This window comes from Prionailurus viverrinus, chromosome X (genome assembly GCF_022837055.1).
Source record: "Prionailurus viverrinus isolate Anna chromosome X, UM_Priviv_1.0, whole genome shotgun sequence".
NCBI lineage: Eukaryota > Metazoa > Chordata > Mammalia > Carnivora > Felidae > Prionailurus > Prionailurus viverrinus.
Window position 1 is genome coordinate 39,587,941 of NC_062579.1, and position 23,514 is coordinate 39,611,454.

At 55.7% G+C, this 23,514-nt stretch overlaps 3 protein-coding genes and 2 long non-coding RNA genes across 8 annotated transcripts; 2 read left to right on the plus strand and 3 right to left on the minus strand.

Annotated features, from left to right (window-relative positions):
* Positions 1–2,056: 2,056 nt before the first annotated feature.
* Positions 2,057–5,938, plus strand: MAGIX (MAGI family member, X-linked). 2 transcript variants are annotated; one of them, XM_047844950.1, is made up of 6 exons: positions 2,057–2,175; positions 3,012–3,158; positions 3,939–4,021; positions 4,098–4,334; positions 4,444–4,615; positions 5,259–5,938. In XM_047844950.1, exons 1-6 carry the CDS (start codon positions 2,127–2,129, stop codon positions 5,564–5,566), a joined length of 996 nt encoding a protein of 331 aa, XP_047700906.1. In that variant the 5' UTR covers positions 2,057–2,126; the 3' UTR covers positions 5,567–5,938. The 2 variants fall into 2 exon arrangements, with proteins under 2 accessions (XP_047700906.1, XP_047700907.1); XM_047844951.1 differs by having other exon boundaries at positions 4,444–4,576.
* LOC125157875 (uncharacterized) lies at positions 4,070–6,060 on the minus strand. The gene is made up of 2 exons (XR_007149083.1): positions 5,932–6,060; positions 4,070–4,327 (listed from the first exon to the last, which is right to left on the minus strand). It is a non-coding gene; the product is annotated as an uncharacterized LOC125157875 (long non-coding RNA).
* A 2,335-nt stretch (positions 6,061–8,395) lies between these two features.
* LOC125157633 (uncharacterized) lies at positions 8,396–10,432 on the minus strand. Of its 2 annotated transcripts, none has more exons than XR_007149022.1 (2): positions 10,349–10,432; positions 8,396–8,888 (listed from the first exon to the last, which is right to left on the minus strand). It is a non-coding gene; the product is annotated as an uncharacterized LOC125157633 (long non-coding RNA). The 2 variants fall into 2 exon arrangements; XR_007149021.1 differs by lacking the exon at positions 10,349–10,432 and adding an exon at positions 9,476–9,557.
* PLP2 (proteolipid protein 2) lies at positions 9,654–12,596 on the plus strand. The gene is made up of 5 exons (XM_047844552.1): positions 9,654–9,890; positions 10,972–11,124; positions 11,230–11,325; positions 11,863–11,953; positions 12,160–12,596. The coding sequence occupies exons 1-5, from the start codon at positions 9,795–9,797 to the stop codon at positions 12,180–12,182; spliced, it is 459 nt and encodes a 152-aa protein (XP_047700508.1). The 5' UTR covers positions 9,654–9,794; the 3' UTR covers positions 12,183–12,596.
* A 79-nt stretch (positions 12,597–12,675) lies between these two features.
* Positions 12,676–21,726, minus strand: PRICKLE3 (prickle planar cell polarity protein 3). 2 transcript variants are annotated; one of them, XM_047844551.1, is made up of 9 exons: positions 21,565–21,726; positions 20,363–20,448; positions 19,340–19,523; positions 17,287–17,400; positions 16,578–16,715; positions 15,349–15,552; positions 15,063–15,249; positions 13,989–14,288; positions 12,676–13,402 (listed from the first exon to the last, which is right to left on the minus strand). In XM_047844551.1, the coding sequence occupies exons 1-9, from the start codon at positions 21,604–21,606 to the stop codon at positions 12,807–12,809; spliced, it is 1,851 nt and encodes a 616-aa protein (XP_047700507.1). In that variant the 5' UTR covers positions 21,607–21,726; the 3' UTR covers positions 12,676–12,806. The 2 variants fall into 2 exon arrangements, with proteins under 2 accessions (XP_047700507.1, XP_047700506.1); XM_047844550.1 differs by having other exon boundaries at positions 12,676–13,408.
* Between the last annotated feature and the right edge of the window lie 1,788 nt (positions 21,727–23,514).

The window sequence follows — 23,514 nt, forward strand, 5'->3', positions numbered from 1 at the left end:
TCAATCAGAGTGGACAGAGCCAAACCCCTTCTCAGTCCTGCTTCAATGTGGTTTAAACCAATGCTTTTCCTAGCCTTGTCCACTCATGAATATAAACCTATTGCCCCTTTTCACCTCATCTCATTCATGGATTTAAGTCAATTCTTCTCATAGCCCCACCCAATTCTCAACAATTTAATCAAGCCTTTTTTTTTCTTTTTTTAGTGGATTGAGGTTTAACTGACAAAATGTGATTAGTTTTTTTTTCTAATTTTTTTTCAACGTTTATTTATTTTTGGGCCAGAGAGAGACAGAGCATGAATGGGCCCACCACCCCACAACCCTGCCAACATCCTCAATGACCTAAGAACTGTTGCTTCAACTCAATCTTTGACTGTGTCCCCAGATTTGTGGCCCTGCTGGCTTCAGCTCTCAGTGAACCCCCACTCAACACCCAGGGCCCCTGCCATTACAGTTAATCCCAGAGGCCTCCATGGACACCTATTCTTTTTTTAATGTTTACTTATTTATTTTGATTAGGGGAGGGGCAGAGAGAAGGACAGACAGAATCTCAAGCAGACTCTGTACCATCAGCCCAGAGCTGGATGCCAGGCTCAAACTCCCAAACTGTGAGATCATGACCTGGATGCCCCTAGACATCCTATTCTTTCCCACAGTCACCCAAAACTGAGCAACTCCTACTCTGGAAGCTTTTCTCATTACTAGACCCTGGAACCCCCATCCACTTGGCAAGTTCCATGACCCATTTCCAAAGCATTGAGGCTGTCAATGCCTGAAAGCCTCCCCTCATCACCCCCCCCCCAGCCTTGCCTTACAAGAGTGCACAAACCCTGAAAAACCTCCTGTCCACCAATCCACACAGCCTGAAGCTCTCTTTTTGCAGAATGTAATCACCCCTCTACACCAATCACCAGTTCCCAGAGCCATGAGCCCCATATTGAAAGCTGTGCTTTCCATCTTTACTGCTTGAAGTTTCAACTAGGGCAGGGAAAGTCAATCAACAAGGTCCAGTGTATTTCCCTTCAGACAAGGTCAGATCAGAGGTGGGAGGGCCACAACATTCCAGGAGGAAGGAAAGCAGGGACCATTCCGCCCCTCTCACCTATGACACCACAGAGACCCTGAAAGGTGGCCCAGAGAGGCTGCCCGGCCACCCAGAATGAGCATCAGGACACAGTGTGTCCACAGCTTATAGTGAAAGTCACAGAAACAGTGCATGTTGGGGGTAAGCTTCTTGAGACTGGCCGGCTGCAGGGCCCTGGACAGGTGTCTGAGCCCCTGTGCCCCTCAGTTTCTTCCTCCACAAAGTGGTTGTCACAGACTGTCTCTCATTGCACCCCATTCCTCCTTCCACTACAGTAGCACTGTGCCCAAGTGCCCCCCCCCCGAACCTCTGTCCCCAGGCTGCCCCCACTTTTAATACCTAAGAGAGGCCTCATTTCTCACCTCTCATTGGCTGGTGTCCCCTCCCAACAGGGGGGCCTTCAAAGCCTCCTCAACTTCAGACCCCTACCACCCCTCCACTCTCCAGGGCACCTGCCCTTCCCGGCTTCTTGAGTCTCCCAGCCCTATCATGCTCAGGGCCCCAAACCCTCCCGTGGTACCCAAGTCTCCTCAAGGGCTACCCCCTGCCCAGCTCAACAGACTCTTCCAGTTCCCAAGTAGGTCCTGGCTCAGGCCAACGTTCACTGCAAATGTACCGAGTAACTACCAGGAGCAAAGCTCTGCTGGAGGCTGCAGAGTTCCCTGGTAAACGTGGGTTCCACTTCTGCACCCCCGTGTTTAGTTGTCAGAGCTGGGGCGGGGACCTTAACTTTTCTGGGCCTCGACTTCCCCTTCTCGCTCACGGAATAAAGCCTCTCCTGGGTGGGAAAAGGAGCACAGCCCAGGGTCCTGGGAGAGCAGAGGGGGCGCCTGAGGTAGAGGGAGGCCAAGCGCTCACGCTGCCTCCCACAGCCAGGCCTCCTTGCCTGTCGCCAGGTAGGTGACTGCGCGGGTCAGGTCGCCGGGCACGGGACCAGCCGGCTACAGCGGCGCCCAGGCTCTGGCGGGCCGCCAGGTGAGCGCGCCCAGGAGCTCCAAACGCGTCGCTGGCGGCCGTGCGTCCACCCGACCGACTTCGGGTCATGGAGCCGCACGCGGGGGGCGTCACGGACCCTAGGGGGAGCAGAGGAGGTACGGGAGGGTGAGGAGGGACTGGGCGCGTCCCTGCCACCCCTCGCCCCGCCTGTCTGCTCCTCACCTTTTCCTTCCGACAGGTAGTAAACAAAGCAGCCCAGGCGCCCTAGTGGCGGTGGCGGTGGCGGCGAGCAGGGGGGCCCGGCGACCCGGGCTGGGCTCCAGGTCTCCGACCTGCACCCGTACCCGCACCCGCATCCGCACCGCGGGGCCGTGTACCAGACCCGGGGGCTCTCAGGAGTCTCCGGGGAGTTGTGCCACAGGGGTCTGCCCGGGTCACTGGGGACACCTGGGCCCTCAGGGTCTGTAGTGAATTGCGGGGGTGGGGGCGTTAGGCGGGAAGCCTCTGGGATAAATGGAGGGGCAATCTGGGACTACGTGGGCCATCAGGGTATCTGGATACCTGGATATCTGGAAGGGGAACCGGGGGTGCCGGGGCCGCAGCGGCGGCCGACCCTGTTCTGTCGGGGCACCTGGAGAAATCGGGGTCCCTCTCGATATCGTGCAGAAAGAGTTTGGAATCCGGGCTTATGAAGGGGCAGTCGGAGACCTCCAGAGATAGTCCCAAGATGTTCGGAAGGGTCCGGGAATAATTCGGCCAAATAGCTGTCTCCAGGATTATGGTGGGGGCAGGCGGGGGTCCACCGGCATACTCGCGATGGTCTGGGGGTCGCGGGAGTTGAGAGGGGCAGTGGGCGACCTTCGGAACTATCGAGCGAGTGGTCGGGGGGCTCTGAAGATCTTGAGGGGCATTCTAGGTCTTCGGACGTCGGGGAGCGTGGGGGTTGGCCGAGGCTCCGGCGGGCGCTGACCTGTTCCTTTCACCCGCGCAGGCCGGGGCCTTTCCCTGCCCGCGGGACCCAGAGCCCGGCAGCTCCTGGCGCGGCTGGACGCGCGCCCCCTGGCGGCCCGAGCTGCGGCCGACGTGGCGGCGCTGGTACGCAGGACGGGCGCCACATTGCGCCTGCGCCCCAAGGCCGGTGCGTGTCGGGGGCGGGGCGGGGCCTCTCAGGGGGCGGGGTCTGACTGGAGCCGGATTCTGACGTAGCGGACCCGGGATGGTTGGTTGCTCCCCTGGGTGGGGCCAATGCTCCCCTGGGGGGACTGGTGGGGCGGGGCTCGGAGGGAGCTGCGAGACGGGGGAGCCCTGACATGATCCTAGAATATTCCTCCAGGAGGTGACACTGGGAAGGTTACTGCAGTAGGTGAATGTTGCATGGCTAGTTGTGAGTGCGGGCCGGATTGGTTATCCCTGTCGGTGGGGCTTTGAATGGCATTTCTGAGAAGGTGGGTCCTGGAGAGCGTTGGGGGCGGGCACTTGGCTAAGGGGCGGTCCTGGAAGGCCACTCTAGGGGGTGGAGCCTACAAGCGCGAAGGGGCGGGACTCGAAATGTCAGGAATGGGTTGAAGTTCATAGGCCAGTTAGAGGGCGGAGCCTGGAAAGTTCAGGAGCCCAATCTTGGAATTGCACCCTCCAGGGAGGGCCTGAGGGTGTTAATATGAGGAGCGAGATCTTCGTGTGTATTAGAGGGCCGTAGGAAAGTCTGGAGGCTTATTCAAATAGCCCGGCCCAGATTTATTACTTAAAAAGGCTGGGTCAAGTCAGTTATTCAGGTGTGCTGAGTTCAGTTAAATGAGTGCGTGTGTCTCTCTGCATTCCACAGGCAAGGAAATGAGGTGAGGCTAGAATGTTAAGTCAGGGGGTAGATCCTTGTTGGTTTCCATGGAGTACCCCTCTGATTGCCTTTTTCCTCTTCCAGCCATTAGTGTGCTAGATTCTGCCGACATAGAGGTTACAGACAGTCGCCTGCCTAATGCCACTTTTGTGGATCACCGGCCCCAGGTACCATTTTGTCCTCTTAAAGAATGCCACCTGTTTTTAGACTGGAAATGTATGTACACTTGTGTCTTTACTCCAGCATCACCGGTCAGAGACCTTGGGTACAGGTACCGCACCGCCCCAAGTGACCCAGAATAAGGCACGTTCTGCTTCGAAGCCGCTCCAGGCCTCTGGACGGTTCTATGTGGAACTGGTTCGCGGTTCCGCGGGCTTTGGCCTCACATTAAGCGGCGGCCAAGATTCAGCCGGGGATACTCCTCTGGCAGTGCGTGGGCTGCTGAAGGATGGGCCGGCACAGCGCTGTGGTCGCTTGCAGGTAAGGTATAAGACACCCGTCATTAAGCAAGGCTAGCCCAATCCTTACCCTTTGTTGGGGTGTTCTCCATCTGTTCTTTTACAACACCCCTCGCCTTGTACTCTTGCAGGCTGGGGACCTCGTGCTCCACATCAACGGAGAGCCAACGCAGGGCCTCACCCATGCGCAGGTGGTGCAGCGGATTCGCGCAGGCGGACCCCGTCTCCGCCTTGTATTAAGCAGGCCCCTTGAAACCCACCCAGGCAAGCCTGAGGGGATAGGAGGGCCTCAGAAAGGAGATGGTGGGTTTCCCAAAGGAGAGGGGTCAGAGATCTGTGAGAGGAAGGAGAGGGTGGCAGAGTGGAGAGGCTGGGGTCCAGGGCATGAAGAGGTGGTGGTCTCAGTGGGCAGGGTCAGAGTTCACTGCCTGTGACGGGTCATGGTATTACCAAAAGCAGGGTTGGGAAGGGCAGGGTCCCAGGATAGGAATAAAAGTAGATCTTAGAGTGGAGGCTTTTGAGGTACTGGGAGAGGAGTGGGGAGAACGGGTCTGGGGTAAAAGTGGATGTTCGGAAGGAAGAGTTGTGGTCCTCGCATGAGAAGGCAGAATGGGTCTCAGCAGGGAGAGCATGGGATGGTGTAGTGAGGGGGATACAGAGGGTAGGGGGTCTAGTTCCAAAGCTGAGGGATCCATTACGGAAAAGGTTGGGAGTAGAGGGAGGTGGGTTAAGGAAGGGGAGAGTCTAGGGTACTAGATAGGAGGGGTTTGGCATCTTGAGGTCAAGGTCACGGTTTGATTTCTTTTGGGGATTGTAGGACATTATAAGGATTGGGGTCTCTGTCTCCTGCAGCCCCTGGAGCCTCCCTGCCACGCTCCACTATGGGGCTCGGCTCTCAGTTCCCCATCCTATCGCCCAATCTAACCCGCAGTTCTGCCATCCCCAGATCGCAGGCCAGATCCTGGTGGACCAGAGGTGATGAAGTCTCGCAGCGCCAGCGCTTCCCCACGTCAGCACCCGCTATCCCGTACTACGGCCCAAACCCAGGGCAGCCCAGAACCTAGCCCAGAGGGGGCAGCTGACTGCCCCGCGGTTCCTCCACCTGAGCGCCGCACAGAGGACCCTGATGACCGAACCCCAGGTTCCCCGGGACCCTGGCTGGTGCCGAGTGAGGAACGGCTCTCGCGGGCCCTAGGGGTCCCAGGGGCTGCGCAGCTTGCTCTCGAGATGGCAGCTGGGAGGCGGAGGCACTGAGCATTAACAGAGGGTTCAGTGCTCCCTTGGTACAGCCCAACCTGTATCTGGCGTGCCCCGCCGGCCGCACACTAGCATCGCTATCATGGGCGGGGAGAGCTTCCTCTCTGTGTTGTCTCACCCTGCCTCCTGCTGAGCAGGAGACCAGCTCATGCTCCCCTCGAGGTGTCAGTGGTACAGCCCTCCGGACGGGCCAGACCAGCGCTTCTGGTTTCGAGCGGGGGTGGTAATAAAATGGTTCGACCCAGTCTTGACTTGCCAGGTACTGTAGGCCGGGTGGGGCTCCTGAGTTCACCCGGTAAATGAGGGGGTGGGTCGATCTGGTTTCAAGGAGGGCTGCTTCTTGCAGCCATAGACAAACTTACTTCGTGTTGTTTCACTCGTGCCTCTAGCGGGGTCTGCTTTTGCTGATCCTCAGCCGGGCGTGCTTTCTCCCCACTCAGTTTCTCTTCCCCAACTCTTGCTTCTCTCCGCATTCGTTTCACTTTTGGGGAGGTGTGCAGGGCTCACAGATAATCTTTGCTCGTGGCACGGGGAATGCAGAGGTGGGCCCGTTGTAGCAGGAGTGCACCTATATACCCACAGCTCCAGGCAGGAATCCTCCAGACCCTCAGCTGATGAGCAGATAGCAAGGCTAGAACCTGGGTGGCTTCTTTCGCCAGGAGCCTGTGGTCTCTCACTTCCGGCCTGGTTGACCAGCTTTTGCGGGCACGTAGACTGCCACCCTTAGGGCATTGGTTGGGGCCCTGGAGCCCCCTTTGGGGTGGAGTCGGGAAGGCGTGAGGGCATTGGTTGGGGCCCTGGAGCCCCCTTTGGGGTGGAGTCGGGAAGGCGTGAGTCAGAGGGCTGGGCTAAAAAAAGGCTGTTAGAACCTTTGAGCCGTGCCCCCCTCTTCCATAGATGGTGAGGAACTGCAGCCAGGCTTGTATGCACACGCCACATGCTGGGCGTTCCGGTCCTGGGAGAGGCCAGAGTTTCCTCCATCCTGGGAGCAGAGCCCCAAAGCCAGGGCTTATATGGCCAGCGGGACTCCAACTGGGATAGCCCCAAAGCCAGCACTGGCTGAAGCCAGAAATGTCCAGTCACCTCCGCTTGTCACCACATCCTGAACACTTGGCCCCATACCCCCAATGAAGGAAGCTGTGGTCAGGCAGGAGTGGGCAACTCCCACCTCTACAGGGAGGGGTCGGAGAGGGGTGACAAATTGAAAGACCAGAGGTGAGTTTCCAGAGTGACACTGAGAGGAGAGAAGGACTGCAAATCCAGGCTGGGAGCCAGGGTATAAAGAGGTGACCCCTTGAATGGTCAGCACTGTGTACATTGTGGGAGAGTGCGCTGGGGCTTCCAGCTACCCTTGACTCAGAGCCTGGTGGAGGTGTGGCTCTATGGAAGTCAGGAGCCCCAGTCCTATAAACACAGTCACACCCAGGAGACTAATAATAGTAACCCAGCCACCATTTACTTAGCCTTGCCCCACCCCCCCCCCCCCCCGTTGGCTTTACTTGCACTATCTATTTTCATCTACTTACTCCTCTACTCAACAATCCTGTTATGTCCATTTCATGGGGGAGGGAAGTGAGCCCAGACAGTATAAATGACTTGAGGGAGGGTGTTGAAGCAAGATTTAATCAAAGCCAGAATGGGGTACCTGGATGGCTCAGTAGGTGAAGTATGCAACTCTTGATCTGGGGGTTTTATTCAGCCCAGCCCGCTGACTCACGCCTGTGAGTTTGAGCCCTATGTTGGGTGTATAGATTCCTTTAAAAAAATCTTTTTAGGGGCGCCTGGGTGGCGCAGTCGGTTAAGCGTCCGACTTCAGCCAGGTCATGATCTCGCGGTCCGTGAGTTCGAGCCCCGCGTCGGGCTCTGGGCTGATGGCTCAGACAGAGCCTGGAGCCTGTTTCCGATTCTGTGTCTCCCTCTCTCTCTGCCCCTCGCCGTTCATGCTCTGTCTCTCTCTGTCCCAAAAATAAATAAACGTTGAAAAAAAATTAAAAATCTTTTTAAAAAAATCTTTTTGGGGGCACCTGGGTGGCTCAGTTGGTTAAGCATCCGACTTCGGCTCAGGTCATGTTCTCATAGTTGGTGAGTTCAAGCCCTGGATAAGGCTCTCTGCTGTCATCAGGGAGCCCGCTTTGGATCTTTTGTACCCCCCTCCCCTGCCCTTCCCCTGCTTGCTCTCTCTCTTGCTCTCAAAAACAAACATTAAAAAATCTTTTTTTTTTGAGAGAGAGAGAGAAAAAAAGAGTGCAAGTGGGAGAGAGGGAGAGAGAGAATCTTAAGCAGGCTCCATGAGATCATGGAGATCATGGAGATCCATGAGATCAACTGTGGGATCAGGACCTGAGCCAAAAATTAAGAGTCAGACACTTGACTGACTGAGCCACCCAGGTGCCCCCTAAAAAATCTTAATCAAGGCCAGATTCCCAAGCCTGTCCTCTTAATCTCACCTGCATCTGACAAAATAATTGCACTAGGGAGACACTGGTGGAATGAAAAACAAAGATTTCTAACCTTGTGTAGATTTATGTCAGAAAAGAAAAGACAAGAAAATGAATAAATAAAGGATAGCTTCAGAGCCCAGAATCATAAAAATAGCAAAAGGAGGTTATGTTGGTGGAGGTGATGATGGTGGGCTGCTGGTCTCTTTGGAGACATAACATTTGAGCTGGGACCTGAATGACTAGAAGCCAAATGTATGAAGAGCTTGAGGAAGGGCATTGACAGCCATGGGAACAGCAAGTGCAAAGGCCCTGAGGTGGAGCAGAGTTTGTTTTGTTCTAGAATCTCAGACATGTCCTCACAAAGTTGAAAGCATACACTCAGGGGTGGGAGAAATGTGCTTCATTCCTTCCACCACCCAACCACTCTCAGCAATTTGGGCTGACAGAGGGGTGCCCCTTCCTTGGTTTTGAGGGGCCCCAGGTTGGGGGTACAGGCAGGTCCTTGTGTTGAACTGTCCTGCCCTTCCAGCCACAACTCTTCCCTCCTAAAATGAGGTGAGAATAAAACCAAGTCCAGTCTGGATAGTGTGATCCTCAGCACATCTCCATGGATATCCAGATTCCTGTGACCAGGTGCATGTCTCAGATGCAGAAATCAAGGCTGAGTCAGGAGAAATTGCTCACTTAGGATGACACACTTCAAATGTCATCAGCATTGTCACCCAGACTGGCACCCCAGGAGCCTTCCTCTCATCTTGTCAAACTTCCAGCAATAAAGAAATCCATGCTGCTTTCCCATTCCTCATCAAGGGCTGTGCTGGTGGCTGCTCTCCTTAGAACCAGGAAATGGAGGCCCAGCACTTAGGGCCAGGGCTTCCCTAGGATTGCAGAACAGAGAATCAGACCCTGGGCTGTGACACTGTTAATAATATCTGTCCCGATTTACCGAGCAGCTTGATGCTCACCAAGCCCTGTTCTCTTTTAGCCGGTGCGCTAGCACAGTCTCATTTCCATCACTGCTAAGAGGTTTATTCCACCAACCATGATCTTTTATCCGAAATCCCGAAGTCCAAAAAGCACATGTTGGGAACTATTTGGTTACAAAACCTGACCTGACTTAACGAGGCACAATTTTCAGTTCTGACTTATCCCACTTACTGTAAACGACATCCACACCTTTTCTTGAAGAAATATTAAGGTGTTTTTTTTTTTTTGGTTTTTTTTTTTTAACGGAGCAGCCTCAAACCTCGCTGAGAGTGTCAAGAAACACAACTAAGATCCGAAATATTCAGAATTCTGTAAACACACATGGGTTTAACCATGCCCTCAGTCATTTTTACAGCTAAGGAAACGGAGTCATACCTCCCCCTCCCCTCCTCCCACCAAAACCAGATCCCCGCGGTTCCCAATTGAGTCAGCACCGAAAGCATTCCTATTCTGAAAGCGCGAAAGGTCTCGCCATTACCGCCATTACCGCACTTGGTACCCCGCACTGCCAAGCCTCAAAGGCTGGCGCCTCTGGAGGTGGGGCGCCCTGGGGGCTATGAGCCAGGCGGGGAGTATCCTTGGCAGGCGGGGCAAAGGGGCTTCCGGGGCGGCAGCCACCTGGCCCGGCCCCCTCCGGCCCCGCCCGCTTCTGCTCTGCGAGGTGATTCACTCCCTCCTTCGCCTCGGGGGCCCCCTTCCCGTCCAGACGGCGGGCAAGACGGCAGGGTGTGCAGCGTCCCCCAATCCACGGGCAAGCAAGTAGATACTCTGCGCCCCTAGGGACTCCAGCGCACCTCATGGCGGATTCCGAGCGCCTCTCGGCTCCCGGCTGCTGGGCCGCCTGCACCAACTTTTCGCGTACCCGAAAAGGAATTCTCCTGTTGGCTGAGATTGTGAGCGTCCCGGGATAGGCGGGTGGGCAAAGGCGGGGTGGGGTGGCTGGACCACGCGTAGCCCGGCGACCCCAGGTGAGGCAGACGTGGGCCCGGAGGCGCTCCCCAGTGAGGCGAGGGTGGGTGACTTAGTGGCAGAGGCCCGAAACTGGGGGCTCGGGGCGAGTCCGTGGGGTTTGGAGAAGGTGGTCAGGAGCTGCTGGGCCACGGGGTGACGCAAGGGGTCCATAGAGCATATGTGGGGCCCTGTGGAGGGAGACCGCGTGGACACATCGGTGGGCTCAACCGAGGGATCCTAGGGGGCTGGGAGGTGGGGGCCTCCCGTGGCAGGGCGTGGCGCGGCCTGGGCACAGGCGGGCGGGCTGGCCGGGATCCCAGGGGCGGGGCCTGTTGGGGTGGGGCCCTGAGAGCTGGTCCTTTGGGGTAGGGCGGTCCGCCTTTTACCAGTTCTTCCTCACCCTTCTGTGGTCGGGTCGGAGGTCCTTAGCTATTCCGGCCGCTCAGGAGCCTGGGTTTCCTACCTCCCTCAAAGTGGGCGCCGCCTTTGATTCACTTGTAAAAGGGGTGCGACGCCTTTAACACAGCCCTGCCCCTCCGGTGTCATTCTCACCGCTTCCCAAAAGGGTTGCCGAGGGAACCGCAGGTCCCGCCCCTGTCAAGGCCCTGAAGCTGGCGCCAGCAGTACTCACAAAACACCTGGCTGCACCACTCCCAGCAGCCCGCCCCTATGCTGGAAGGGAAAAGGGGCGAAATTGAGGCACCCAACGCTACCCCTTACTAGCTAGGTGACCCTGGGCAAGTCACTTAACCTCTCTGGAGCTCACTTTTCTCACCTGTAAAATAAAGATACTAATAGTACCCAGCTCATTAGGTTGTCGTGATAATTAAGTAAATTAATATTTGTACAGCTCTTAGAAGAACCTTTGAGACACAATGAGCACACAATAAATGTTTAGCTATTATTATTTGTCATCTTTCCAGTCCTGGTAGGCATCAGAGTTTGAGACCTTCAGTTTAAATCAATCCCCTCAGCCCTGATGGGCACTGATCATAGGCCCCCTTTCCCCTGTCATCCTTCCAGATATTTTGCCTGGTGATTCTGATCTGCTTCAGTGCCTCCACACCGGGATACTCCTCCCTGTCGGTGGTTGAAATGATCCTTGCTACTATCTTCTTTGTCATCTACATGTGTGACCTGCACACTAAGATACAGATCATCAACTGGCCTTGGAGTGTGAGAAGGGGGCTGAAAATGGCGTGGTTAGGGAGGGACCTGGGCAGGTGGGATGGTCCCAGTAACTCTGGATGCTGACTTGCCTCTTCTCTTTACACCTCACAGGATTTCTTCCGAACCCTCATAGCAGCCATCCTCTACCTGATCACCTCCATTGTTGTCCTGGTTGAGAGAGGAAATGCCTCCAAAATCATCGCAGGGGTAAAAGCTGCAGGGGCAGCTCTAAAGTAAAGAGAGAGGGGTTTGAGAATCCAGGGGCCATTTCTGCCCCTGTTTTTGCTAGAAAGCGTGTGACCCCTAGCAGGCCACACTTGTCCTCAGAGCCTACAGGAAAGTCTGGCCCAGGCCCTGGTTTTCCTCCCAAGATCACCATTTGCTGTGAAAGGCCATACTTTGTCCAACACAGGGACCTTTGTGGGAAGAGCAAAGAGGCGGCCCCTTTGTCAATACATTAGACTATCATCTGCTAGAACTTTGTCTCAAATGTACAGTGTGAATGGTGCCACCAACATGTGGGGCCACCATGTGGTTTCCCTGTGTTGGGATGGTCTAGGAGGAGGGAGGGTAGGGTAGATTCCAGTCTCCTGGTCTTTCCCTGGGGCTCTCTGGCTTCCTGATCTGGGTTTTAGTCACCATCCCTGTGTTGGGCAGTCATTGGAGGTGGTGGACAAAGAAGCAAAAGCCTGAGTAGGCTGACCAACCTAATCCAACCTCACTTACTCCCATCTCCACCCTCAGGTACTGGGCCTAATTGTCTCATGCCTCTTTGGCTATGATGCCTACATCACTTTCCCCTTGCAGCAGCAAAGACATACAGCAGCCCCTACTGGTAAGTGTGTGTGTGTGTGTGTGGGGTGGGGGGGAGTGTTGCTTAGGGGGCTGAGGAGAGAAGGAAAGGGGTCTCCCAAGGGCATGAATGCCCCTTATTGGTACTGATGGCTTTAGTGCCAGTAAGTACCATAAGCTTCAGTATTCTTGTCTGTAAATAGGCGTATGAATCCAGCCAATGCTTTCCTCTCTTTTCCTCACTTGCAGACCCTGCAGATGGCCCGGTGTAGGTGAACTCCCTTCATTTCTCTCTGCAACCTGCAAATAACACTTCCATGGAAATAACTCCCTCCTGCTCCTACAGCACTCCCAGCCAACTCCCAGTCCCTAATTTGAAGTAAAAGTGCCTTTATCGGGAGAATCTATTTTCCTACCTGCCAATCCCTCCTGGGTGTGGCCATTTTTATGGGTGTGCCTATGTCCTCCTTCCTTCTGCAGTATCCAAAAGGAGACACCTGTTCTGCCTGGACTATGGACCCACTTAAGCCACAAAATGAGGGAGGAGGGAGCCTCAGATTTGAGATTTTAGGTCCCAGGTTGTGACCCACACCAAAAAAACTCCTCAGTGTGGGCGGTTCTGTGGAGGGATAAATAAAGAGATTGTTAGAACATATGGTAATGAATAAATTAATCCTTTGATCAAATGTGGATAAATCTCAAGCATCAGGAGGGGAAAATTGGGAGGAGGACAGCTGGAGCAAGGAGGTAAAGAAGCCACACCTGTTTTACAACAAATATTAAATTAATCCATTAACAAAAAACAGATGAAGGAGGAAGGGGATTTATGATTTAGGTTGGGGGATGGGATCATCTACTTGGACTTGAGAATGGAGCCCTCCAGGACTACACTGCCTTCAAGCCACGATGCAGTTCTTGTCTCTGGCCTGGCGAGGCATCCCTGGGCGCGAGTTCCCGGAGAGCTGTGGAGATGGGGATTTAGGGGTTCCAGTTGCATTGTCCTGAGCAGGCCGGGGCCTGCACAGATGCGGGGGCAGCGGGATGCGTTCCCCTAGGAAGAAGCCATCCTCCTCTGAGGACTCAGAACTGGGGCTAGAAGGTGAGCTGGAACAAGATCCTGAGTCCGATCTTGATCCCAAGTCACATTGGTGGTGGCTATATCTGCCAGATTGGCGGCGGTGATAGTGGTGGTTGTGGTGGTGGTGGTGGTGGCGGCGGCGACGACGGGTGGGGGCCCTGGGTGGGGGACTGCGTGGCCTGCGACGCTGGGCTGGGGGCGCACTCAGGGTCCGCCGCGGGCCTCCCTCGGACACCAGAGGGTCACGGAAGCTGACACGAGGGGTGCTCTGGCGACCAAAGGCACCATCTTCCGGGCTCGGGTCTGGCTGTCTGGGGGGTCCTGGGGGTGGCTCGGGGGGACTGCGGAGCCCCAGCTCTGGCATGGAGTGGCGGTGGGGGGCCCCTCTCAGAAAGCGGGCTGGCTCCTCGGGGCCTGTAACTGAAAAGAGAGATGGAGCAACTCCCTGTTATCTCCCCCCGCCCCCAACCACCCAGGGGAGGCCTGTGGAAAGGCTTTCTCTGCTTTCCCCCATCGGGACTGGGAAAGTGGGGACAGGGGTCGGAGAGGGGCAGCAAGGTGGGGAATTTGGGCAATATGAGGCCTAGGGCAGGCTATGGGTGGAGGGAATGGGAGCTAGGCTTCTGATAGAAGGGGCGTGGCATGGGCTAAAGCCGACCAAATTTGCCTTAGGATAGGGGCGGGGCCTGGGCGTGGAGGGTTAGTCGAGGGTTTGGAAGGAAGGAGGAACAACTCGGGCTCAAGCAGGAACAAGTTGAGGCTAGGGGACTGGCCTTGTAACTGAGCGGGGAGGAACCAGGGTTCACGAGGGGGTGTAGTTTGGGCTGGAGACGAGACCTAGTTTGGGGATGGAACAAGGGTTGAGATGGGGGCGGTGCCGGGGATGCCCCAGGTGAAGGGCCTGGGTGAATCGAGCTCAGGGGGCCAGGGTTGAGGCGGAGGGACGAGTAGAGGCTGGGCGTGGCTCTAGAGGCTGGGCGTGGCTCGAGGGTTAGCTCACCAGGCTCCGGCTCCGTGCTGGTGCCTTTGGTGGAGGTCTCGGACGCCTCCTCCGCAGCAGAGAAAGAGGCCGTGGATGCTGCAAGAGGCGCGGGGACCGTGCCCGCGCTCCAGCTACGGCGGCCGGACCCAGAAGCCGTGGGCTCCGACCCCAGGCTGCAGGCTCTCGAGCAGAAGATTAGGCCGCGGCGTGGCAGGAAGGGGCGGCCCAGCAGGGCTCGCCCGCAGCGACTACAGCAGAAGCAGCGGTCTGAGGCGTGCCAGTGCTGGCCCTCATAAGCCATCTGCCCCTGGTCCAGGCCTGCAGAGACCGAAGAAGGGGGAAGCTGAGGCAGGGTCATCAGGCATATCCCCACCCGTTCTGAATGGGCCCTTCTTGGGAAGAGGCAGGGAATCTGAGGCAGGGTGTCCCAAGACTCCCTCCTTCCCCCAACTCTTCAGAATGGGGCTCTTCTCTGGAGAAAGCGGGAAACCCGAGCTTTGGGCTTTGCCCTGAGTTTCGTCATCCCTTCTTTTCTGGAAACTGTTTCCTCCTTCCCTTTCTTTCCTAGGGTGCTCCCTCCCAGAGTTGGGGCTTGGCATTGGACTCTAAGATGTGGGTCAGGCTTCAACTTTAAGAAGTGGCTTCTGGTGCATGGGGTGCAGAAGGCAGACCTGATGAAAAGACCAGGGTGGTGGGAACAGGGCTTAGAAGGTAGGGCGGGGCCTTGGTAGGAAAGGAGTGGGCCTTAGACGGTAGGGTGTGGTTTAGAAGGTAGGAGGAATCTTTACAGAATAGGGCACAGCTTGGGGGAGTTGGGCTTTGGATGAGGGACTAAAGGAGGGGGGAGGGGCTGGGAATTAGAGGGAACTCTGGAAGTGGGCCTAGATGTGTCGTGGTGCCTAGTGTTGTGCAGGTGGGGTTTAGAAAGTACGGCATAACGGGGGATACCGGTGAGAGATTTGCAGTGAAGGGTATAGGGCTTTGGTCCTGGCACTAGACTGAAAGCATGGAATATTAACGGAGGATCCTGCTGGGGTGGTGCTGTGGCCCAGCTGTCCATCTGTCCCCTTGTTCAATGTCACGTTCACCCACCAATATGCTCCCCACAGCCATCACAGTACTCCGCATGGCGGGCCTCGTAGCAGGCACAGCAGTGGGGGCGGCTCTGACGCATGACGTAGCGCTGCCCTCCTAGCGATGCTTCACATTCAAAGCAGCAGAAGTGACCCATGTGCCAGTGCCGGCCCTCAGCCTCGGTGCACTCAGGGGAGAAGATGATCTGGGGGGGGGGGGAACACAGGCCACCTTGGCCATCAGAGGGGCCTGCCCGTGGCCCTGCCCGCTCTCCACTCCCACCCCTGGGTAGAGAGGCACGAACCTCATCACAGGCTTGGCAGCGCGGGCGCAGGCATTCAGCATGGTGACGACCACAGTAGACTTTGCCAGCATGATAGAAGTAGATGAGGTCCACCAGCAGCTCCCGGCACGTGGAGCACACAAAACACTGTGGGTGCCAGCAGGCACCCAGGCCTGCCCTGCTGGCAAACACTGCGATGTCCCCACCTCCAATCTGCTTCCCGCACTGCCAAATGACAGATAGACACTGCCACCAAGATGGTCAGATGGATGGGGTCAGCCAAGTCATGCAGGTCGCACTTGGGCCATCCCCATGGCAGACCTCTGTGACTGGTTCCACCAGTGGGGTAACTTTGAAACAGGTCCTGCCTACAGGGGAGGGTACCTTACAGACTGACCCTGCTCCTGGGGGAAACCATAGAGACAGGCCCTTCTAATCATGGGTGGCCTTAAAGGCAAATCTTGGCTTTAGGGAGCTGGGGAAATCAAAGAGATAGACCTGGTCCAGTGGGGGAAACTTAGTGACAAACCTCACTTTAGATCCTAACAGTAGGATTTAGGGTCAGGCTCTACCTACCAGGAGGGGCCTTAAAGATAAATTTGACCCACCACTGGGCCCTACAGACAGGTCCTGCTACTGGGGGTCAGTTCTTTTTTTTTTTTTTTTTTTTAATTTTTTTTTCAACGTTTATTTATTTTTGGGACAGAGAGAGACAGAGCATGAACGGGGGAGGGGCAGAGAGAGAGGGAGACACACAGAATCAGAAACAGGCTCCAGGCTCCGAGCCATCAGCCCAGAGCCCGACGCGGGGCTTGAACTCACGGACCGCGAGATCGTGACCTGGCTGAAGTCGGACGCTTAACCGACTGCGCCACCCAGGCGCCCCTGGGGGTCAGTTCTTAAGGACATGTTTCAACCACAAGAGGACCAGAGAGTCAGCCCACACCTCACATCCACTGCGTGGAGGGAACTAATAGAGAAGGTCCACTAGAGCCTCCCGAGAGACAGACCACACTCAACAGTGAGATGGGAGGAACAGGCCCTGTCCACCAGGGGGTCCTACAGACAGACCTTGCTGGCCAGGGAGGTGGCAAGGGATGGTCCATGCCTAACAGTGGGATAGGAGGAAAAGACCCCATCCACCAGAGGGGACATTAGAGACAGACCACTAGGGCTTAAGTGGCAGGCCTCATCTTACCAGGGCCTGGAACAAAGGCACTACTCACTCACCCAGGCCCTCCCTTGCTCACCTCCTCACAGATGGCTCCAGTGATGGTCACAGGGAAGATGCGCACAGTGCCGCGCCCCAGATTCTCTCGTTTCCGCTGCTGGCTGAAGGCTCTGAGCTCTTTCTTCTCTTCCTCTTCCAGTGCTGTGCAGTACTGTGCCTGGGGTAGGAAGGTCTTCCAGGCACCTCCCACGATGCCTGCCCCTCCCCACCTTCCAGAATTCATCCCAGCTCAGAGTTCACTTCTAGGTCTTTCTATAGATGTTACTTCCTGCCTGAAATTCCCACCCTTTACCTCTTCTCCCGAGGCTCAGCTGTGGTTTTGCCAAGGAATGTCCTGATTGTCCCTGTCTGTCCAGACCTCAGATCAGCTTACCTTTCCTCCTCTGACCCTGTCCATTTCTTTTTTTAAAAATGTTTTATTTATTTATTTTGAGAGAGACAGACAGTGTGAGCAGGGAAGGGATAGAGAGACAGGGAGAGAGGGAGAGAGAGAGAGAGAGAGAGAATCCCAGGCAGGCTCCGCAGTGTCAGCGCAGAGCCCAATACGGGGCTGGAACTCACAAAATTGTGAGATCATGACCTGAGTCGAAGTTGGATGCTTAACCGGCTGAGCCACCCAGGTGCCCCTGGCCCTGTCCATTTCTTTCTAGCTGCTTAGCATATGCTCAGGCTGTGCCCCCCACCCCCACCCCGACCTGGCATGCCCTTCCTGTCTTTTCTCTCCTCACCTCACTGTCGTGTGGGGGCAGCTGGTGCAGCAGCTGCTTGATCCTGTATTTCTCCCCGGGACTGTTGACATAGGGGACCTTGTCCTCTGGGAGGCAGCTGAAAAACTGGTATACCTGGGAGGACACGGGGAATGGGAGACAATGATTGAGACTAGGGGTGAGTTGTGATACAGTGAGATGGTGGGACCCTACTTCTCTGAGAAAATTAAAGTCATCACAAGGGAATGTCTAGTGACACTCTCCATCTCCCCTTCCTACAGTCTGGATCATTTCCATCACCCCCCAAATACACTGTAAGTTCTTTCAGGTCTTGACCCCACTTTCCTTTCCATCATTCTCTTTCCTTTTACAGCTGTTGGGTGCATTCACTGTGTCCACTTCCTCTCCTCCCATTGTCTCCAGACCCGACCTCAGTCAGGCTTCCCCACCCCTTCCATCCCTGCCCCTCTTCCAAAGCTGTTCCTGTCATGGTCATTGACAAGGTGCACACCATTAAAATCATTGTTCAGGTCTCAGGCCCTATAACAACTGGACTCTTCAGTAGCACTGGACACAGTTGATCGCTCCCTTATCCTGGAAACACTTTGTTCCCTTGGCTTCTAGAACACCACACTGTCTTGGGTTTCCTCTACCTTATTGGCTGATCCTTCTCTGTCTCCCTTTTGGTTCCTCCTCAAATAGCTGAGCCCCAAATGTGGGAGGGTTCTCAGGCTCATCCTTGGGTTTCTTGACTCTCTCTACATTCAGTCCCTTGGGAATCATGTCCAACCTCATGGCTATGAATACTACGTCATGGCTAATGCCTCACAAATGCATACCTCCAGCCCTGTGACTTCTCCCCTGATATCCCAGCAACATGGCCACTCAAACCTTTAACAGACATCTCAAACTCCAGATGGCCAAACCCAAATTTATGTTCTTACTTCTCAACTTGCTCCGGCCTTGGCCGGTCCCACATCAGTTAATCCATCCATCCTTGAGGTCATTTTTGACTCCTCTCGCTCACATATTCACAAGCAAATCCTCTTAGCTCTGCTTGTGAAACATCTGCAATCTGATCACCACTTGCTACTTATACTGCCAATATTGTCATCAGTCACAGGACTACTCCAGTAGCCTCTCCCTCACTGCCCCCCCCCCCGCCCCCCCGCTTCCAGCCTTACTCCTTGTTTGTTCTACACGCAGCAGTCAGAGGGATCCTGCTAATCCTAAAACAAACCACATCCCTTTCTGCTCACAACACTTTCGTGGCTTCCCCCTCACTCAGAGTAGAGGTCCAAGTCTTCTCCATGACCCCCCTCCACCTCTTGGACTTCACCTCCCCCCACTTTCCCAGTCACTCACTGTTCTAGCTACACTGTCTCCTCACTGTTCCTCACACGTGCCAAGAATGCTGCTGCCTCAGGGCCTTTGCATCAACTCTTCCTTTTGCCTGGATAGCTCTACCCTTGGGTATCTGCATGGCTTACTTCTTTACCTCCTTCAGGAAGCCCAAACATCATATTCTCACAGAGGTTGACTTGGGCACCCTATTTACAGTTCTAACTTTCTCTCTACTCCTTCCCTGCTTTTTTTATTGCATAGTCCTTACACCATCTGACATATTTTTATAGGTTTGTTTATATTGGCTGTTGTTCACCTTAGGAATCTAACTTCCATGTGGGTGGATGTATTTTTTTGTGTGTGTGTGTTTTGTTCACTGCTGTGTCCTCAGTGCCTAGAACAGTGTCTGGGATGCAGTAGGTGTTCAATAACTATTTGTTGAATGAATTAATTAATGGTGATGTGGTGAATGAAGTGCTGGGATAAGACCTGAGTTAAGAGATAGAATAGGAGTGGGGTGAACATGCCCTAATTAACCCACTCAATGATCACTCAGGGTCTCCTGAGAATTGTGGGGGGCCGACCACTGTGAGATTACATAGGGGTCAGAAGGATACATGCAATTTGACCACACACCCTAGTGTGGTCCCACAAATAGGTTTATATATGTGTGTGCCTGCATGCGTGTGCATCCACTGGAGAACAGGAGCAGGTGGCAGCCTCTGGTCACCTGCTCTGGCTTGAGACCAGGGGGCACCCAGGCATACTCCTCCGAGGCACAGCCAGAGTCATCATCGGAGATGGAGTGGTGCTGGAAGTCTGAGATTAGCCGACACATGATGCGTTCCAGATCCACAGGCACCATGTGCACAGCATGCTCTTCCCTCGGGCATTTGCAGTGCTGACAGATCTTTCTGAGGGAGAGGGAAGGGTGTCAATTACTAAGGCGTAGTAGCTCACTTGGACCCTTTGGCAGCCCCAAGGAAGTACAAATAAGGGGCAGGGACATACAGATTATTGTCACCCAAGGACTCTAAGCCAGGACAGGGCTCTGGGCCCAGGGGTGGGACTGCTGTGGGTGAGAGAGGAGCAGAAGGAGTGGCTGTGAACTGCAGGTGGGGCTGTGGCCCCTGACTATCATCTCTGGGACTCGGTCAGACTGTCCTGGCAGTGGGCCTGAATAAAGGTGGGGCTCTGAGTCTGAGATTGGAGTTACATATTCAGAGGTTTCTTTCCAGGACTGGCTTTGGATATTGTGGGGGAACTTTTCCTAGAGGCAGGCTCTAGCCTGTGCTGGGTCTGAACTTGTGGGCGGGTGGGGGCTCTGAGCCTGTGGGTAGGGCCTGAGTGTGCCGGCTGTGGGTTCTGTGGGATTTCACGAGACGTTTTGGGTACAGGGCTCCAGGTGGAGGATAGGACACTGGGTCTGGGAGAAGAGTTCTGAGTCTGAGAGGGGCTGGATGTCAGTGGATGCTGCTCAGCCCCTGGGACTGAGGACTTCCCTAGGGATGGACTGGCAGCCAGGCGAGAACACTTCTGGGGGGCGGGGCTATGTAGTGGGTGGAGTTTTCCTGGGAACTGGACAATTGGGAATGAGTCAGGGGGTGGGGCCCTGAGTCTGAGCGTAAGGCTATTGCCCCAACTGAGCTGCTTCCATGGACTAAGCTCAAGCCTACGGGTGTGGCCTGAGCTTCTGGGGGTTCCCCTGAGGACGGGGCCCTGACAAAGACAAGGCCCTCAGATGGTCACCTACCTCCAGCCGTGCAGCAGGAAGCCGGGGCACTGTTCCCTGCAGGAGTTGCAGGGCTGGCCGCGGTCTGGGTCCTCCGCCTCTGGAGGCTGAAGTGGGTGAGGGCAGACGCGGTACCAGACGAGGTGCGGGGGCGGGGAGAGAGAAGTCAACGCCCGCCTCTCCACTCCCAGGCCCGCGACCGCACGCCAGGGCCTGTCCCACCAGGGCAGCGGTGGGCAGGCTGGGACAGCGCCGAGAGTGCAGGAGAGGAGGACACAACTGAGGTAGAGGCGGGGAAGTTGAGGCCACCTCCCTATATACCCCTTTTCAGGGAATTCCCTTCCCCCTCACCCAGCCTTGGACACCTCCCACCAGCCTCTGACTCCTCCAGGCCTCAAACACCTCCCCCAGAACTCAGAACACTCTCCACACCAGAGCACCAAGACTCTAATCCGGGTGGCCCTCCCAGGCCTCATCTTGGCCCCTTCTCCATCCAGGAGGCCAGCAGCACTCCAATTCCACAGGGTAGGAGTCTGAGGCCCCATCCTCACTTGGGATCCCCACATGAACCCTGTCCCTCTTTTCCGAAGCCCTTCCCCCAAACCCTGGCTTCCCCCCTTTCATACCTAAGGAACTGGATCAGGATCTCAGGAGGCCCATGATCCATTCAATAATCCCCACCCCAAGAAGTCTTGGCCTTTGGTCCTTTGGACCACCAAACCCAGACCCCACTTAAAGACCCCCTCCAAAGGAAGAGCAGCCCCACTATCTAGGAGGTCAAAAAGCTCCTGGCTCAGGTAGAAGCCTGGAAGCCCTCTAACTCCAAATCCCAATCCCTGGACCCTTAGTATTTAGGCACCTCAGGAGTGTAGGACCTCACCCCTAAGATCACTTTCTGCCAAGGTACAAGATTCCCTCAGATGCTCAGGAGGTCCTTACTCAATTCAGGACTCCATGATCCAGTCTTTTGGCCCTCAGAATCCCCTCCCAGAATTCACACGAGAGGACCACCAGGTCCTGGGGTGCTGATGGAAGTGTGCAGAGAGGCGATTAGGGAGCATTTGCCACCAGATCTCCACGTTCCTTCATCCACACGTTTCCAGCAGCCCCAGCCCGTCTGTTCTGGGAATCTGGAGATGGGGATTCCCAAACCCTCAGTGGCGCGCCTCCTCGCTATCCCTATCCTCTGCCCCCTCTCCACCGCTGCCCCGAGTATCGCTCACCGCGCGACCGGAGCGGCGCCTCCGGGACCCACGCGCGAACATGGCGCGCCCGGGCAGGGTCAAGCCGGGCAGGGTCAGGCCGATGGAATCCTCACGGGCCGTCAGGCCACCGCGCGTCCGGCCTGGGAGATCTGTTCCGTATATCTGACACCGGCATGGGAGGAGCGCGCCAAGCACCGCCCGCTCCTGGGCCTGCACTCACTCCTGGGCCAAGGCGCCCCCTGCCTAGAGGTGAGGGGCACGCAGCCCAGGAGCGCCGTACAGGAGAGCTCCCCAGCTTTCCCGCCCCGAGCCAAAACCAGGCCTCAGAAGGCACGCCTCCCAGAACCTCAGGGTAACACATGGCCTCTCACGGAATATTTTAGGGCCTGAAGAGGCGGGGGGGGGGGGGGGGGGGGGGGGGGGAATGCGGGGGAGGGGGGAATGCGGGGGAGGGGAACTTGGAAGTGGCCACCTGGCTGCAAGGAGTGGTGCGCTAGGGTACTTGTACTGGCGTTTCATGTCCATTTATCTTGGATGTTATTGGGAGGAGGGGTTAAAGCCACCTCTTGGCCCCCTCCCCACTGGTGATCTTCTGAGGGTCTCTTTCTCCCCAGTGAATGCTGCAAGTGTGATCCCTAAGCCCATTGCAGTCCCAGCTGGTGCTCCCTCACCACCATCAGAGAACTAACTCTTATTCACCCCCATAGCCCCCACACCAAAACTCTATCAGAGCCAGGACCATTTGATATTTATGGGGAGAAGGTTAAAGTCACAGGCCAGGTTTGGAGGCCCTACTCCCAGCTCCCTCCCCTTCCTTACAGGCCCAGCTGTCTTGTCCCCTAAATCCTGAGAAATAGATACTAAAGCCTTCCCTCCCTGGCTCCCATTTTTCTCTCCCCAGTTAGATATCCCTTTCCCTGAGTTCAGTCCATAGCTGGGAGTCTCTCCTTCACAGGTCAGGCTTCACGGCCCCTCAGGGCTGGGAGGAGGGGGTCCCTGACCCGGCAGTCAGGACTCAGGTACCAGGCAGGGGTTTCTAATTAGGCAAGGTGGCGGTGGCAGCTGGGCCTTTTATTATGGGCACAGGGGACCTCATCCATACCCAGCTCCAATATGCACATCCCAGTCACTTCCCGCCCCTCCCTGCCCCATGGAGTAGCCAGGGAATGAGTGAATGAATGAACTAATGAGTCACCCCAGTGCCCTGCCTCCTGGCCTTGCAGCCCATTGGGTCTCCCAGTTCTCCATCTGGGGCAGAGGAAGAAAATGTCAAGAAAGCAGAGTCTGAAGAATATGAGGTGGGTTAGGTAGAAGTCTCCCTATTAAGTGTAGGGGTTCTATTCAGACCATTTGGGGTTTGAAGACAGGGTTCCATGGAGTCTGGGAAGGAGAGTGGCTAGTGGACCAGAATTAGAACTGAACCATAGAAAGAGCATTCAGCCGGTTGCCAGTAGTGGGACACTGGGCAGGACTACTTAGAGTGTGACTTAAAGTGATCAACAGGAGAGGCTTCACAGAGGATGTGGCTTGGCATAACACTGCTGGAGGGACCTAAAATGATGGGGTGACTTGAATGGCAGGTCCAGCAGGTCAGGGGCGGAGCTTCCTCTTTCTACCTCTCCCCCATCTGTCCTTCTTCTCATCCCCCACCACTGCCCCCCCAAAAAGACACACTGAGAAATCAGAGCCGGGTGGACTAGGTGGTTGAGGAGTTTATTTAGGGGAGGAGAATTAATCCTATTTGTTCTTCCTTGGGGAGGTCTTCAAACAATACTGAAGGGCAAGGAAAAGGGTGGGTGTCTGGAGGAGAGGGGGAGGGACCACAGCCAGACAAAGTGGCAACACACAATCACAGGCACTACCGACGTCACAGACACAGCAGTGGGTGCAGGATAGGGACTCCAGACCGGGTCTCCAACCACCCCAGGATGGGTGGGGGTATGGAAGGAGGGAGGAGGCAAGGAAAGG